The sequence below is a fragment of the Miniopterus schreibersii genome (assembly GCF_964146895.1).
Source record: "Miniopterus schreibersii genome assembly, chromosome: 1".
Classification (NCBI taxonomy): domain Eukaryota; kingdom Metazoa; phylum Chordata; class Mammalia; order Chiroptera; family Miniopteridae; genus Miniopterus; species Miniopterus schreibersii.
The window spans coordinates 183843816-183861604 of NC_138101.1; the positions used below are offsets into that span (position 1 = coordinate 183843816).

Consider the following 17789-nt stretch of genomic DNA (forward strand, 5'->3'; position numbering starts at 1 on the left):
GCGAGGAAGCCGGCCACATGTCCGCCCACGCTCGGCCCCGCCACCGCGGGCTCGCGTGCCAGTCAGCGTGGCCTGTCCTTGTCGCCAGCCATAACTGTGTCCGGGCGCACAAAACGAGAGCCAACCTCCACCGGCTCACGCAGTGGAAACATGCCTCCCGCCCTGGCTGCTAGAAGCTTCGGCAAACCCCGCCTCGAAACCGTCCCCCAACCGTTCGAATCTCAAGGTCCGTCCCCCCCCTTCAAAATGGCGACGGGGCCTGGGAAGCAACCATAGAGACCGGCGGAGAGAGCGCCGACTCTTCGGGACGTACGCGCGCCCTGAGAGGCTTGCGGGGCTCGCGTTCCGGCGGAGGCGGGAACAGGGTGAGCCTCTAGGGGCCCCTCTAGGAGAAGAGCAAGCAGCCTCCATGGTGCCGGGTCCTCCAGCCGGTCACGTGGCTGGCGGAAGCCGCTGCGGAGGCGGAGGGAGGAGAAAGGGGCGGGAGGCGGAGGGGATTGCTGGAGACCCGGCGATGACTGGGTTGTCATGGAGCTGCGGGGACGGGCTGGCGCATGCGCCACCTGGCCCGCAGGCTGATCTTGGAGTGGCGACCCCGGCCCTAGGTGAGAGAGGGAGGGCAGGGCGCCCGGGGTGAGGGTTTGGGCGAGGAGCGTGGGCAAAGGAGGTGGGGGTAGGGGAAAGAAGAAGGGGCGCGAGGTATACCGGCAAGAGGGAGATCCGGGACTTTGGGGGGACAGAGGGCCAAATGGTGGGAGCGGAGGGTGTGCGTCCCTCCTCCATTTAGTTGGTTTTGCTGTGAGGGGTGAGAGTGCGTGGGAGGGGGAATCACGGGTGAGAAGGGGGCTGTGTACCGAGAGGGGGCTTGTGTGAGGTGCCGGCGGGGTGAGACCATTCGGGCAGGTGGGCCGCGGTGTAGCCCTGGAAGTAACAGCCTGCTGGGCTTCTGGGCAGGGGGAGAGCCTGGAGGCCTCCTGCCAGGCTGTGAACTGCGGGGCAGGGAATGGGCACGTGAGTGGGCTCGGGAGCTGGTAACCTGGTAAGGGTACTGCGACTCCAGTTTGGAGTTGTGGGTAGCGCCCCTTTCTGGGTCTGGGGCACAGGTGTGCTGTCTTTTCTAGAGACCTGCTGTCACTAACTTGGCTGGTTATTTCTCCTGGGTGGCTAGGTGGCCAGGCATGGTGCCAGGGGTGGGGGAGGTGGAGAAGAAGTGCCAGGTAAGGAGTTAGTGGGTGGGTTGAGGGGAGCTCTGATCAAGGCCCAGGGTACAGGCCGAAGTCAGTCTCCCCATTATTGCCCAAATCCTGGCAGTATGCATTGCCTGGGTGTTTGCCCTGAGAGGCTGGTGGTATGCCAGGCACAGCACAGTCCTAGGGTCTGCCCAGTTCTTCCCTGCTAAGCTGGCAGGCTCAGATACCTGGAGGATACTCCTGCTGTCTGGCACAGATGCAGCGTTGGCTGGTGCAAATGGGGAAGTGGGCACTGTTACTGTGCACCCTTGGGAAGCAGGGGATTTGAAGGAAGTTCTCTAATCATCTTCTCTCTGGAAGAGGAGAATGGAATGAGCCATACCAGGTGCCAAACAGAGGACATTGTATGGGAGTGGGGTTTAGGACCTTTGACATGAGTTTTTGCAGCCAAGTTGAAGAATGAAAATGGATGTGAAGAGAAAGATGGAAATTAAAGATTTAGGTAGATCTGGGGCATGTGAGTGTGTGTGTAGGAGGGGTGGTGTTCTCTGTTAAAATACACAGACATTTCCCCAGAATAGTATCTCCAAATATGCAGACCAAGAGAAAATGACTTCAGAGAAAATCTAGTAAAGTATTTATAATTCTAACTAGGATTACTCATGGTTTTCTGGGCAGTAAGATCTTAATTTTTTATGGCCTTGTCCCTTTATTGTGTTTAAGTGTCTGCTTGGGCTTACTCCTCACAACTCTGTCCAGGCACGGGTGTTACACATGTGACACATTTTAAAGGGAACTTAAGCTCTCAGGAAAGTTGCCAAGTATCTATAAAAGGAGAAATCTGAGAGCAACATTTCAGATCCTTTCCTTGTAAACCTTGGGTCTCCTTTTTATCATAAGCCTAAATCATCATAGAGATTGTGTTTGGGTTAGACCAACCTTTAATTTGGTTGATGGATTTATCCCTGAGTTTTCGTCTTAGAATAAGGGGTAGATGAGAGATCTTCCCTCAGGAGACCAGAGCTGGGTGTTAGATCTTGAGGTGACCATGGTGTTTGGAAATGCAGAACCTTGACCTTCAAGCTGTTCAGGTATTTCAGTGACAGCTAAGCTGCTAGGGCTGTCAGTGAGGCTCAGCAAGACAGGAGATTTGTAGGAATTTATTATTCTGTTGAGTACCTCACACATATTGTTGGGAGCTGAGGTTGCAAAGATAAAAAAAATAACTGTTGAAGTTGAGGAGACAAATAATTAGACTCTAATGTTAGAAGTGCAGAAATAGAAGAGCCAAGTGAGCACTAGTTAGAATTTTATCTTATACCCGTTTATGTAAGCCTCTATGTTTATGTTCACTTTCCATGATAAGTTTTAGTACATACTGTTCTCTCTGGGAACCTTTGGACACACTGTTGAGAGGCCCAATTAGGGTTGATTCTGACAGTTGGGAAGCTTAAGTTGGAGTCCTTTTAATGCAGTCAGGCACATGAGGATCTGAGATATTTGTAAGGTAGTGTTAATGGTTTCCAATCTACGCCAGGAAGCAGACAGTGGGTAAGAGCTTGGTAACCCATTTTCAACCCCTAGTCAGCTTATCAGCATCTATCTATATTGTAAAATAATACCAAGGAGGAAAACCTTGAGGTTTTCAGACTTTGCCATTTGTGTGGCCCTGGGTTTGAGAGCCCCAGTAATGCCATCCCCCTGCTTCTGTCCTGTGGACAGCCCCATCTGGTGCTGTGTATGAGTGGGCCTATGTTTACTGGCTAATTGATGTCCTCAGTACCACTTCTGGGGAGGAAGTGCCTCTCTTCTCAGGGCAGCGAGGTCAAGGTGGGTTGTAGACCTTCATTCTCCATCTTTTTTGAACTTCCCTGGGCATTAAGGCTTTCTGCTGCATAATGAGAACTTAGGACAGAGGCTTTCACATTTTTAGTCACTTTCATATCCAAAGTAGTTAATTTACTATTCTAAAGTAGACTATGTGGTTTTTTACTTCCAACTGCTGCCAGTTCCCCAGGATCTAAAATTTTAGCGTCTGTTCTCCTTTTAACCATTTCATCAATGTTTTAGTATTTTGATTCCACGATCAATATAAGCCTGCATATTCTTGATGGGCCAGAATAAATTCCTGTGTATCTTTTGTAGCTCCATTGAGTACACTTTAATAAAGCAGCAAGACATTTCTCCCCTGGTCACAAGGATTGTAGAAGACTAAATTGGGATGTTTTATCTAAAATACCTGTAAAATAATCCGTATTTTGTAAGATAATGTTAAACTTTGTCAAATTCTTAACCAGTTGCAACTAACATGAGCTACTCTCCTAATCTAAATCAACAGGAGGGTCAGTCAGACTTGAATGATAAGTTTAATTGCCCATCCACAAGCTACATCTACTTACATTTTGAAGAAACTTACCCACTTTCAGACAGTATTATTTCAGGGAAATGAAAACATGCACATTTGTTGATTTTCATACAGAAGGATTCTGATTTAATTAGAGATACACGTTTACATTTTAGTCTATTTTTTAAGCTGCACTGTCTATGCTTTCGAACTTCCTGGCCTTCCAGTAGAGAGGTGTTACTTTTGCAAAGTGCTGTACAAGATGTGACAGTGCCATTGTTTATCTTCTGTGCACATAGGACTAAACCTCTGACCTGTCAAAGAGTGCTTAGTTTGACATAGGGAAACCAGTTCCCTTAAATGAGTTTGATATGGTACAAAATAATTTTTACTTGGAATTGTGTTTAGGATTTAGTCTCACTCAGATCAGTGTGTGTTCCCTTTAGTCCACTTGTACTGTATGCAAAAGTGTGAGCAAGAGGGTTGCTCAAGGACACCCGTAAGCATCCTTGTCTTCTATTTAATTTTATTTCTAATCCTTCCTCTGCTTCTGGAATAGTTGATGTTCTTCACAAGATCGTGATTAGCAGAAATGTTCAGACTTGGCATTTCGGGGTGTTCCAGATATAGTGCTGTTTGGCAGGGGGCTCGTGTTTCTCTGCACTCAGGATAAGTGTATGGAGCTGCGAGGGGATTGTGAATTAAAATGCCACCAGGCTTTGCTTACACCTACTGTCTTAGTCTATTTGGGCTGCTATAACAAAATATCACAGACTGGGTGGCTTATAAACAACAGGAATTTATTTCTAGTGATTCTAGAGGCTGGAAGTCTGAGATCAGGGTACCGCGTGGCCTGTGAGGGCTCTCTTTCAGGTCACAGACTTCTCATTGTATCCTCGTGCGGTAGAGGGGCTAGGGAGATCTATCAAGTCTCTTATATGGCACTAATCCTGCTTATGAGGGCTCCACCCTCATGATTTAAGCACCTCCCAAAGGGCCCACCTCCTCATACCATTATCTTGGGGGGGTTAGGATTCAACATATGGATTTGAGAGGAACACAAACATTGAAACCAGCACTTACCCAGTTTTTTTATCATTGTCATTTTCCTTGTTGGCCTCCTGTTGTCTTTGGCCCTGTTGTATCCCTTGTGTTCTTATCTTGCTGCCATTCCTTAATGCGTCAGATGGCCTTGTTAAAATATCTGGAATGTTTTCCGCCTCTGCCACCCCTTCGAAGGGCCCATTTGTCTATGTCTTTGCACTGTTAGCTTAGTTATGGATTTGCTATGGACTAGCTGTGTGTCACTGGGGCAAGTCTAGGCTTCTTCCTGTGCTCCCAGCAGGTACATGTGACAGCCTACCGAGCACCTCCACTTGCATGACCCGCAGTTGCTTCTCTCTACATGGCCTAAAGAACCAGCCTAGCCAACCCACCATAGGTCTTCTTGGCTCCACCATCTATCCCCCAATATACAATCACAGAGCCCCATCAAGTTGGCCTCCTAAATATGTCTCTAGTCTGTTCACTTCTCTCCAGGTTCACTGCCACCACCTTAAGTCACCTGGACTACATAGTAGTTTAGAAGTATCTAGGTGATCTCAATGCCACTCTCGCCTCCCCCTACTTTAGCCTCAGTCCAGCACCCAAATGCTTTTAAAATGCAGGTCCAATCTTGTCACTCTTCTGGTTAAAATCCTTCTGTGACTTCCTATCGCTCTTAGGTTAATACCCAAAGTCTTTGCAACATGGGTTACAAGGCATTGCTCCTGTGGCCCACACCAGCCCTTCTAGTATCACATGGCTTCTACCCCCTGCACTGTGCTCTCGCCTCCCTGGCCTTTCAGCTCTTTGAATGTGTCAGGCTCCTTTCTCCCTTAGAGCCTTCACACTTCCACACCCCACCTGACCCCCTTCTCCCAGCCAACTTCCAAACTTCTGCTAAAACCCATTAACTCTATCTCACCGTCCAGGTCCCAACTTCCTCGGGAAATCCTTCCCTTCCCTGTCCCCCCAGACTGTTAGTCCCTCCCTTTCATAGCTGTTATCAAAATAGTAATTAATTGTGTGCTTACTTGATTAATGTCTGTCCATCTTAGAATGTAAGCTCCAGGAAGGTAGACCATGTCTATTCGATTCACCCTGTATCCCCAGTCCTAACACAATTCTTGGTTCGTAGTGGGCACTCGATAAACATTTTTAAAGGACTGAATGTAACTTATCTGCACCTCAACTTCCTCCTCTGTAAAATGGGATAGCAACAGAGGAGGATGTGAGGCTCAAGTGAGATAACATTAACAGCAATAAGGTGGTGGGCTTTTATACAAGCAAAGCACTATTCTATATGATCTTATTTGTGTGTAAAAGTGCTTTTTTTAAATGTTAACATTTTTATTTTATCTTATTTTTAATATGTCTTGATTTCAGAGAGAAGAAAGGAGAGAGAGATTGAGAGAAAGAGAGATATAGAGGTAGAGATAGAGATATAGAAACATCAATGATGAGAGAGTCATTGATCAGCTGCCTCCTGCACAGCCCCTACTGGGGGATCGAGCTCGCAACCTGGGCATGTGCCCTGACCAGGAATTAAACCTAGATCTGGATCATAGGTCCACGCTCAACTGCTGAGCCACACTGGCCGGGCGTAAAAGTGCTTTTTAAGCCAAAAAGTAGCATGCATATAAAAGGAGTTGTTTTTACTCTGTTCAGTAAAACATCCAAAGAAGTGAAAGGTTAATTTGAGAAAACATACTATGGGAGGTGGCGGTAAATCAGGAGTCGGCAGATGTATCCTGGGAAAGCAAGCCGTGACCCAGATGGGCATTCCCTCTGCTCTCCTCCCTCAGGGAGCAGGGTGAGTTACCCAGTCCAGAAACCTAATCAAATGTGCCTTTGTTAGCCATTTCAAAGCCTCCACTGAATGTGGACTGTGTGTGCCTTGAATTTGTAATGGAATTAGAGGGCAGGGAGAGGACAGTGAACCTCCTTTTGGGTGGACACCCTTCTTCAGTAAACTTAAAGCCTTTTCAGTTGAGATCTCTGAGGAAATGCAGAGGAAGTGGGTGAGGCCAGTGTTCTTTGCCCTTTCTTTACTCACCATTTCGGTCACCTGTTTCAGCTCTCTAGGTAGTGACTTCTTATGTAATTGTTGTTTTTCACAGGGCAGTCTAGATGAAAAGAGTACTGGTGAATTCACTTTCAGCCCAGTGAAACATGGAGAGGAAAAACCCATCCAGAGAGAGCCCCAGAAGACTCTCGGCCAAACCAGGCAAAGGCACAGAGATGAAAAAAGTGGCTCGTCAGCTTGGTATGGCAGTGGCCGAGTCAGACAAGGACTCTGGATTTTCAGGTTAAAAATGCCTTGTTCTTTCTACATTGTAATGAACAATTTGCCTGAAAAAGGTCCTTCCTAAAACTCATTTGTGTGATGAGGATGGGAAGCTTTCACGTACAGAATAAGTAAATATCTGATCTCTTAAAATGGTCATTCTGGTGCCGTCAGAGTCACCATGGGGTTAGTTCTGAAGGAATGACTTGACATCTTTCAACTCAGACTCTCAGTTTTAAATCTTACATTTCCAAATGTTGCAAGTGGTTACTGGAAAAAATATTTAGGTACTCATAATTCTGTTGTCTTAGCTCCTTTTTCATAAGAATAGTTACATTGCAGGAAAAAGGACTGCATGTTGTCACCATGTAATAAATTAAACAAAAGTAATATATAATTTGTTAACTTTTTTGCTAAGAAAGATGTTTTGCTTTGTTTAAAAATGTTTCCCCTCTACAACACATCCTGCCAGTACCCATGCATTTTGTGTTTGAACTATGAGCCTCCCAATTCCAAACTTGAGTATCTATTAGAGACAAGAAAGTCCTTACTAGTTTCTCTAAACCTTACCTGAAAGGGCTAGCTGCACACCCAGTGAGCCTTTGAATTTTGTGCTGAAGCTCCTTTTTATTTCCAGGTCTGAGGGTAGTGGCTTGACACTAGACTCTAAGTCTAGTGTCAACATTTTGGCCCAGGGGATGCAGAAGGTGATGCTAGGAGATTCTGGCCGGGTTAGCATCCTGGGATGGAGCCTTCTCTGAAAGGAAGATTTATGTTATCCAGCCTCACAGTGACTAATCATCCTGTTGATTTATTAACTTATAGTGAGAAATACAGCTATTAGGAGTGCTAGATCTGCCTCATCCTTGGATTGGTATATTATATTTTCTCCCTGTAGGCAGGCTGCGTGAGAAGCGAAATTATAAATAGACTGTTGCTCAGAGAGGAACAGAGCACCTACTGACCGAGGGATTAGAATAAGGACAGTCCGGGAAGCGAGGGCCAATGTGTAGCCTTTGGGTTTTGCTTCTCTATTGCTTAGTGTTTCTCAAGCTCGCCTCATCATAAGCTCATCTAAGGCATTTGTTAAAAACACTCCTCTCTTGGACATTGTGATGTTGAGGGTCTTGGGGGAGGTCCTGGAATGTGGGTTTTATTTTTCATAAGTGTCTGTTGATTTGTGTAATCAGACAGACTTGGGAAACATTGCAGGCTTATTGTCTCTGTTTTTTCTTTTAATGTCACGTTTGTTTTCATCTGTGTTTCATATCACGAAGGTAACACATGCTCATTGTAGAAGCTTAGAAATGGAGAAACATGTAAAGAAAAATATAAACGTTATCCATCATCCCACCACCTGTTTTTTCAATACTGTTGACATTTTGGTACCTCTCTCTCCAACACTTCAGGCCACTTGTTTTCTAGGATGTCCCAAAGTCCGGATGGTGTTTCTGATCGTTTTCTTATTCTCTGTGTACAAGTGCTTTAAGAAGTATTGTGCTATTCAGATGTAAGGCAGTGCTAAAACTAATCAAACTGCTTGTGCTCCAGAAAGTGAACCGCATGAATGCCTGCATCTGGGCCAGGTGCCGGTGATTTCGTCACTGCCTGAGTTGTTATTTCGGTTACCTTAGAGAATGATGTAACCCGAAATTTTTATTTACCTACAGTCCATATTCAGAGTTTCCCCATTGTCCCAGTAGTGTCCTTTATAGCTGTGAGTCTTTTTGTCTGTCTGTTCTAGATCCAGGGCCCACTGAAGATTGTACTATTTTATTTCGTTGTCCTGTCTTTTTCATCTTAGTTAGGCTAGCACAGCTCCCTTACCTTTCCTTTTCTGTCCTTTCCTGTCTTTTTTTCTTTTTTATGACATTGACATCTTCGAATGACTTAGGCCTGTTGTTTTGTAGAATGTCCCACACTCTGGATTCTTTGGTAACTTTCCATTACTGCTAGAGTGAGAACAAGCGTTTTTACCAGACTACTACATTTTCTGTTACAGCCTTCTCGTTGCACACATAAGAGCACTCTTAAGTTTGTCTTATTCTTGGTGATGCTCTGGTTGGTCACTTGGTTAAGGTAACATATACCAGATTTCTTTACTGTAAAGTACCCTTTTCTCTTTGTAATTATAAGGAATTTATGAGATGACATTTTGAGATTGTGTGACGACTATTCTGTTCCCCAACAAACTCTTGACCTGTGGTTTTAGCATCCATTAATGATCCCCACCCGAATCAATCACTGCATTTGTGGTTTAAAAATGGTGATCTAACTCTGTTATTCCTTGTACATTTTATTAGCTGACATTCTTCTGTAAAGAAGCTCTTTCTCTCCTCCAACCCCCCCCCTTTTTTTTAATCCTCACCTGAGGATATTCCCTCCATTGCTTTTCAGAGAGAGTGGCGGGGGGAGAGAGAGAGAGAGAGAGAGAGAAACATCGATGTGAAAGAGACATCGATTGGTTGCCCCCCACACGTGCCCCGACCAGGGCAGGGACCGAGCCTGCAACCAAGGTACGTGCCCTTGGCTGGAATCAAACCTGGGAGCCTTCAGTCCACAGGCCGACACTCTAACCACTGAGCCAAACCGGATAGGGCCAGCCCCTTTTTTGGGTATCACTGTGGTTCATGGAATTCTTTTGTAATTCAGTTTGTCAATCCATTATCACTATTCTTTTTTTTTTCTTTTTTTTTAAATTTTTATTTATTTATTTTATAGCTTTATTGCTTTCAGAGAGAGGAAAGGAGAGGGAGAGAGAGAGACAGAAACATCAATGATGAGAGAGTCATTGATCGAGCCCGCAACCCAGGCATGTGCCCTGACCGGGAATCGAACCCCGATCGACTGGATCCTAGGTCGAAGCTCAACCGCTGAGCCACGCCCGGCCAGGTCATTATCACTATTCTTTTCAGTACTCAGAATGTCCCAGATTTTGCGAGTTGGAGTCCCTTCTAGTTAGTGCATGTATCTTTTCCAGGTGCCTCCATTTGTGTTTGAGTACTTCCTTGCTTTCTGGGACAATAAGATATCTAGGCTCATTTTGTACCTTCCCTGCCAAAGACTTGGCATCCAAGGAGGCCTGGTTTCCTTTTCATGCAGAACAACATTTAGAAACCAAGACCCAGGCACCCGGTATGCCCTTTGCTCCTGAGGCCTTCGTTTCTGGCCTAATGGTTCTTAACTAGAGGAGCACATTTGGATTGCTTGTGGTGTTTTGTGAAAATGTACCTGCCTGGGTACCAGATAAATCAACTCAGTAGATTGAGGGGACGACCCCAACATCTGTAATTTCTAAAAAGCGTCATTGGAGATTCTGACTTAAGTGCAAGTGTTGACAGTTGCTCTCATTTAAATTAAAGTCACATTCAGGGCCTGCCTCATCCAGATTACTCTGAGATTCTTCATGAGCGTTTAGGGTATCCCTAGACGCCTTGTAGCAGGGTTACAACAGTCTGTGGGTTGGCTCCAGCAGATAGCTAATTAAGTCCTTTTTGATGGATTTCACGAAGGGCAATCTTATTTTCTTTGCCTTGGAGAGTATCCATCATCCAATGTGCAGGATCCCCAGTCAGCCTGTTTGCCTTTAGGGCACCAACAAAGGAGGTGCCTAACCAGTTGAGGGAACAACAAAGATAGACACAATTTAAACTTCAGCTTTGATGAACTTATCCAGAACTTACAGTTAGAAAACTTAGGAAGAACTATTTTAATTTTAGCATGGACGTAAGTTTCGAGGTTTACCAATTGGTTTTGTTTTTATTTTTATAATTACATCTTGTGACCAGAGCCTCTTAAAGGCCTTAATCTTGCCCCAGGCCATGCACACACTCCCCTCTCCTTTTAGCAACAAGGTTCTGGAAAGTAATGAACTACTTTGAAGCCATCTACCCATTCTCCTGTAGACTAGTGATAATCACTTCCACATAAACCCGAATGGATACAGGCTTATGTCTGTAAGACAGGTAGAAAGGAGTCCTAGGACAGTCATTCTTAATCTTTTGGGGTGGAAGTGATAATTATGGACCCCATTGAGAATCCAGGGAAAGTTAAAGATCCTCTCCTCAGAAAAATTCACCAAAACCTATCTCACAAATGTTCTGTTGAATTTCAGGGGGTCCTGCCACTCCCGAAGAGGCTTGGTTGAGAGCCCCTAGCCTAGAGCCTGGGTGAACTGACTGTTTTTCTGCCCACCAGATGGAAGTTCGGAGTGTCTGAGCTCCGCGGAGCAGATGGAGTCTGAGGACATGCTCAGTGCCCTAGGCTGGGGCCGGGAAGACAGGCCAAGACAGAACTCCAAGGCTGCAAGCAGTGCCTTCCCCACACTGTCCCCCATGGTTGTCATGAAGAACGTGCTGGTCAAACAGGTGAGGAGGAGTGCATCTTCTGATGTCCACAAATTAAAGTGCCTGAGCTTCCTGTGTGCAGAGGCTCCTCCTTTCTGCCCAGGAGGGATTTTAGAAGCAAACACTAGAGCCACACTCTGTCCTGGGGAGAGGATGTTTCCTTTCAACTACTGACAGTGTTTTTAAAAAGGACTACAAGACAGCAAGACTATTTTATATCTGCATCTCTAGTTTGTCCAAAGGGACCTGGGAATTCTTTAGTCATGTATAAAAGAACTAAGCAGAAATGTCATAACTTTCAGACAGAATTTAGGGTATAAACAAAGGAATCTATTTTTAATTTGAAATGCCCTGGGAATTTAGAAATGTAGGATGCATTTATTTGTTTGAGAAGTGGAAGCAGTTTCCATGTTTCTCGTGTCACATTCTGAGCCTTTTCTTAGCAGTCAGCCAAGGACATGTCGTTAGTGGAAAAGCAGCTCTTGGGTTTAGTTATGGTTGTCCCAGCAAGGCTGCACATCATTGCTGTGGAGCTGAAGAGTACCCTGTTTGGGGCTTGATTACATAACTATGCATAATAATACATGATGATTGTCCAGATATGCAAAAAAGGAGGATTTCGATGAAAATCTAAGTCCCCATGTTTGAAACAGAGAACTTAATCATATGAACTGCTTTCAAGAACATTTAACCTTACCCTGCTTTGTTCTAAAATATATCAGCTCTCACATGGGTCCATTGATGAGGCTGCTTGAAGCTAGTGACATTTGAAATTGGCGTCATGTTGTTGACCTTTCCACCTTAGGTAGAAGAGCATACATGGCTGTAGCCTGACATGAAACCTTAATGTCTTAACTATCACCTAGTTATTTCTGAGGAGCACAAACTGATTTTCAGCAAGGCAGCCTGGTGAGTTTGGAAGAATGTCAAGATTTTTGCCTAGCGAATCCCCTCTCAGCAGGAAGAACAGCTCTGCTTATTGAAATGGAGAGAGAATAAAGACACGTCACAGACCCAAAGAGCTTGTGCAGGCGCCCAGCGCTGTGATGCTTCTCAGGGCTTCCTTCCTCTCTGGCGCTGTCTCCCTGCCTCTTCCTCTGGCTCCCTTGTTTGTTGGTCTCTCTCGAGTGTCTGTGTTTATATGCCTGCCTTGTTGAAGGCAGGCTGGCAGCTCCCGGGGTGGAGAACAGCCTGCAGTTGAGGACTGAGTAGCTTTTCCAGCAGAGCTGTATTCTCCAGGACAAAGGCCTGCCAGGGAGGCTGCTGGGCTCCAGCAGCAGAGGGAGACTTGGGGGCAGGCTGACCTGATAGAGTCATCTAGGAGTTTCCTCTTGTTTTTTTACTACGCGTTAGAATCCAGCACATCCCGGGATCAAAATAGTGATGAACTTTTTAAAATCTGTGTATGTTGTGTAATGTCTTGGTTTTAGAAATTTTTCTTTTGAGGGTCTGATTCCGGTTCTGCCACATGACTGTGTGATCTTGCACGCAATTACTTAACCACTCTGCACTTGTGTTTCCTCATCTGCCACATGAAGGCTTCTGAGATTATAGCCAAGTCTAAAATCTGTCTTATGTTCCCTCAGATGATTTCAACACGAATAACATATTGTGAAGTCTAATCATTAGAACCAGCAAGCTAAGTATCTATTATGGCAGTGGGCATAGTAGCATTGTGAAGAATCCAATGAGATCAGTTAAGGAAAGCAGTGAATTAGATATTTTCTGGATCTGTTTGCCTCGTAGGTCCACCATTAGGGCACAGGTGACTAGGGGAATAGCCTAATGTTTTGCCTCTCTGAGGTGGACTACGCTGGTGTCTGCTTCAAAAGACACCCAGTTTTGGATCTGCTTGACAGGGAAGTGTGGTGCTAGGCCTAGCATTGCTTGCTTGTGTACATCCCAGAGAGTATCTGAATACCAAGAAGGCTCCAGAATGGACTCTCTGGGCCATCCCAACCTTTGCACAGAAGGTGAACTGTAGCTGGCCTCGAGTTCTAGTGATGCGTTGAGGAGGCCGAAATGTGTGCAAATGGTGTGCGTGTGTGGGAGGTTGCTTGCTTCAGCTAGTCCGATGAGCGCCCACCAAGAGCCTGTCAGGCTCTTTCTCTGCCCAGCCTTCACACTCGTATCTTTGGGACCAGGTTGGAACTGGCCTGGCTTTTAAATATTGGAAATGGATAGCCACACCCTTCTTTATTAGCTTTCCATTGGACTCAGTACTTTAATTTAAAAAAATGTATAACTGAAGAGTGATAGGACAAAGGCAGTGTAGCAAAATGGTTAGGATGGGATTTAGAGTCACCCCACCTCTGTAACTTAGTATCTTGTTGACTTAAAGTAAGTTATTTCAACTTTCTGCACCTCAGTTTTCTATTTGTGAAGGAAAATGATGACTACCTCATGAGGTTGTTATGGAAACAACCCATGGGAAACATCACACATAGTGCTAGCCTGTAGTGAGCACCAGTACACGATAACTGTTATCTTGAGTGGTTTTATGATTATCGGGTATTACTGCCTTAAAAAAGGGGCCCATGGACTCCTGACAATATGTAGTGTTTTAATCAGAAGTTGTGTTCAGGTAAAAGAGGGTCCAGATGTAACTAAATGAAGACAGACTCTGGTGTAAAGTCACATTTGTAGTCTTGAGATGAGCACATTTTAGCTACAACAAGATATTACACTATCTCTATTTTTATTGCCTCATTTGTGACCTTAAGTATGTCATTACTTCACCTACTTTCAATTTCTTTTCCTGAGTGATAGCACCTGAAAAAAATAGATATTTCCTCCAGTTTTCCCTTAGGAAAAGTAAAAACGGAAGGAAGGAAGGAAGGAAGGGAGGGAGGGAGGGAGGGAGGAGAAGAAAAAAAAAAAGAAGAGAAAAAAGAAAAGAAAATTACGATAGCAGGCCCAAATGGATTTTTAAGCCACTTCTCCAGTCACATTCCAGAGAAAGAGCTACCCCGTATGCAAGGGACCTCTGTACTTGAAATTGTTTTAAATCTCTGCTTTGCACCTTGACAGAGCTTGGAGCATCTCTTCTTCAGCAGGTAACAAGCAGTATGCTGTTTTTGTCTGCTTTCAGGGCAGCAGCTCATCCCAGCTCCAGTCGTGGACTGTCCAGCCCTCCTTCGAAGTGATCTCGGCACAGCCACAGCTTTTATTCCTTCACCCTCCTGTACCATCTCCTGCCAGCTGTCATGCTGGTGAGAAAAGGTCTGACTCCAGGAACTACTTGCCCATTCTGAATTCTTACACCAAAATAGCCCCACACCCAGGCAAAAGGGGCCTCTCCCTTGGCCCAAAAGAAAGAGAACGTGGAATGCAGAAGAAAATCTGTACTGAGAGACCTGGATCCAGCTTACCCACCAGTGAGCCCACCAAGACGGGTGCTGTGTCATCCAGCCCCCCGACTGCAGCCCCCCCCAGTGCCAAGCCAGCGGAGGACTCAGCTCTGCAGGGTGTGCCCTCCCTGGTGGCAGGTGGAAGTCCCCAGACTCTTCAGCCAGTGTCCAGCAGCCACGTGGCTAAAGCTCCCAGTCTGACCTTTGCTTCCCCTGCCAGCCCTGTCTGTGCATCAGACAGTACTCTGCATGGGTTAGAGAGCAACTCCCCGCTTTCACCACTGTCAGCTAATTACAGCTCACCTTTGTGGGCCGCAGAGCACCTCTGCCGCAGCCCAGACATCTTCTCGGAGCAGCGGCCCAGCAAGCACAGGCGCTTTCAGAACACCTTAGTGGTCCTGCACAAGTCTGGCTTGCTGGAGATCACTTTGAAAACCAAGGAGCTGATTCGTCAGAACCAGGCAACGCAGGTGGAGCTAGACCAGCTGAAGGAGCAGACCCAGCTGTTTATCGAAGCCGCCAAGAGCAGGGCTCCGCAGGCTTGGGCCAGGCTTCAGGCATCGCTAACATCAGGGTCTAGCCATGCCAGCCGTGACCTCGAAGCATTCCCTGGTCACCCAGACATATAGCACAGGAGGCAGATTTTCCTGTTACCTGAGTGGTTCTTTTTAACTCTCTTGCCGTTATCTTACTCCTGTTTCCCAAAGCTTATGTAAGAGCTTGTCCTCCTATACTTACACTGTTCAGTGGTTCGCTTATGAAGCCACATGCCAATACCTGGCTGCTGTCTTAACCTGTGGTCTATGCACAGTTTACATGTCTCTGTTCCACTGAGGACCTCAGATTCGGGATGTCCTTGAGTCCCTTTTCCTTAGCCTGCAGGTACTTGGGTGGGTCACGGGGCAAAACAGGAGAGAGGAGTGTGTGAAGCTCTTCTAGCTGCCACCTCCCACCATCCCACTCACTAACCGTGATCAGAGGTGCAGTGGCATGGATGAGTGCACTGAGTGACACCTGTCAAGCCAGGGAGTAGGTGACAAGGATCCCTTCACAGATCTTCCCTTGAATATCTTAGAAGTAAGAGGAGGTGTGTTTGCATTCCTCTAAGCACCATGCCATTTGGGCAAAACCTAAAATACTTTGGGCACAGGTTGGGCCCAGGATGCAAACGCTTAATCACTTAAAGCTTTGTTTCCTTAAACTTGAAAGTCAAGGGGAAAGGTGGTACCATTTAACTCTGACACTTTCATCACAAACCTGATTTCTCTTCAGCTGGTAGGCAAAATAACTTCAGATTTTTAAAGTATGGAGCGGATGCAGTACCATCTGGAGTTACAGTCGATGAATTACTTTTTTTGAATTAGAATCTGTAGAAACACATGGTCAGTATCTGTTGGTCAGGAGCTGGAAGATTCTGGTAATTTGTGCTTTTTTTCTTTCTCCTTTTGAAACAATACAACCTGTTTTAGATATGAAAATCTTAAAGGCAGCTTCATGGTTCCCGAGAGTGAGTGAGTGAGTGAGTGTAAGTTAACCCTATGCTGCCTCTTTGGTTTTTCTAAAAGAGGAAAGAAGTGATTATTCAGCTCCATAGACTTGGGATTGAAATCATCCTGAGGTTATGAAACACAAGCCCCCCCAAATTGGAAAACATTCTTATCAGTTTCGCCTCTAAAGTTTTTGTGGGTTGCACGTGTCTCTCAGTGACGTGGAGCGATCGGCAGCAGCGTCCTCTGTGTTTCTGCCACGTGCTGAGTGTTGGCAGCAAACCCAGAGGCGTGGTGTTGCTCATGTGAAGTTCACCTGGGGAGGGAGGCTGTGATGAGAATTCACAGATGATACACATTCTTTTGGCTTTGTTGTGAAGCTAAACTGGATTTCTAGTAGGAAAGCTTCAGACTTTCTCTTCACTTAAAAATTCCATCCCCTTGAAAATCTAAATAACAATTCTGGATGACCAGCTTTTCCACAGGAAAATGTTCTGGAAGTTTTACCAAGGCTAGAAAGAAGTTAAAGCTCATTCTTGCTAGATAGTGATAACTTGAACATAGTTGAAAAATTGCGAGGTTTTGGATGGCCTCCACTTTGTTCTCAAACATGTATGAGTTAGGTAAGACTGATTTAGAAATAAACAACCTGGTAAAATCTCTAGACTCCTGATCGACGCAGAATTATTACCTGTCATTTGCTTTCTGAAAGAGTTTCAAAAATCAGGGCCAATGTGTCTTTAAACAGACTCAGCTCCTTTGACTAATTTTGTCTTGGCCTACCCGCTTCGCCTCTCTGAGTCTCTGTGGTACTACGGCAGCTCTGCTCTGCACAGCACGCCAGGAAGCTTCCTTTTTGGCAGAATAAGTTTGGCAGCAGAGCTAGAGAGACAGGTGCATTCGGAACAGCCTGGGCACGAGTCATGAGTCTTACTGAGTGTCAAAATCTGAGCACAGTTGCTGAAAATGAAATTTATTCCATTGGAAAACCCTCTGTAGGGCTCTAAGCCTCTTGGACTCTTCTTCCTAGATTAAGATTTGCATTTCCCTTTCTGTTGCGGTAAAAGATGATGAAAGCCATCATTGATCCTCACTTCTCTGGTTTTATAACTTAGTGCTGGAAGTCTTTCTAATCTCTTAGCATGGGTGCTTTTTCCCTAGTGGAGCTGGAGGTAGGTGAAGCCAAGTAGAGAAGCTAGATCTTGGAAGGAGAATCCGTGGAAGCTAGCAGGCATTTGGGGCCAGAAGCCAGATCAGCGAATGGAGGAGCCTTGGAGTTGACCACAAAGATCTCTGGTGGTTGCACAAGGCTGTAAGTAGTAGTGGTCTTAGCGATGCGTGATTTGGTCTGGTATGATGCCCTGTGGCAGAGCTACTGTTTTCTGAATGTGCAAAGCCATTCTTAGCTCAAACCAATCCTTAAGAGAACTTCTGGCAGATTTTGTTGGCAATATTGAAGCACATCTAGAAAAAGCTGCTGATTGAATTGGTTATGGGAATGGAGTTTAATGACATTGTAATTTATTACTCTCATTGCTGTTCGTTGATTATAGTATTGTCTGACTTCACTGACTCCTTCAGCAGAAAAGTAACTTGTGCATATATCCAAGTGTTTTTCTAGCTATGAATTCTTTAGGGTAGAGATTCCTTTACCAAATGTGAATTCTTTTGAGGAAGTATGAAGTTTTGTAGACATTGACTGTGAAATGTCAGAGGAAAATAAAAGTCACTTACTTGAAAACTA

General features: G+C 45.4%; 1 protein-coding gene across 3 annotated transcripts; it reads left to right on the forward strand.

Moving 5' to 3' along the window:
- Positions 1-463: 463 nt before the first annotated feature.
- On the forward strand, positions 464-17789 carry CIPC (CLOCK interacting pacemaker). Of its 3 annotated transcripts, XM_081152255.1 has the most exons (4): positions 464-605; positions 6696-6883; positions 11060-11229; positions 14300-17789. In XM_081152255.1, the coding sequence occupies exons 2-4, from the start codon at positions 6748-6750 to the stop codon at positions 15185-15187; spliced, it is 1194 nt and encodes a 397-aa protein (XP_081008381.1). In that variant the 5' UTR covers positions 464-605; positions 6696-6747; the 3' UTR covers positions 15188-17789. The 3 variants fall into 3 exon arrangements, with proteins under 3 accessions (XP_081008381.1, XP_081008383.1, XP_081008382.1); XM_081152257.1 differs by lacking the exons at positions 464-605; positions 6696-6883 and adding an exon at positions 9584-9754 and having other exon boundaries at positions 10977-11229; XM_081152256.1 differs by lacking the exons at positions 464-605; positions 6696-6883 and adding an exon at positions 9584-9754.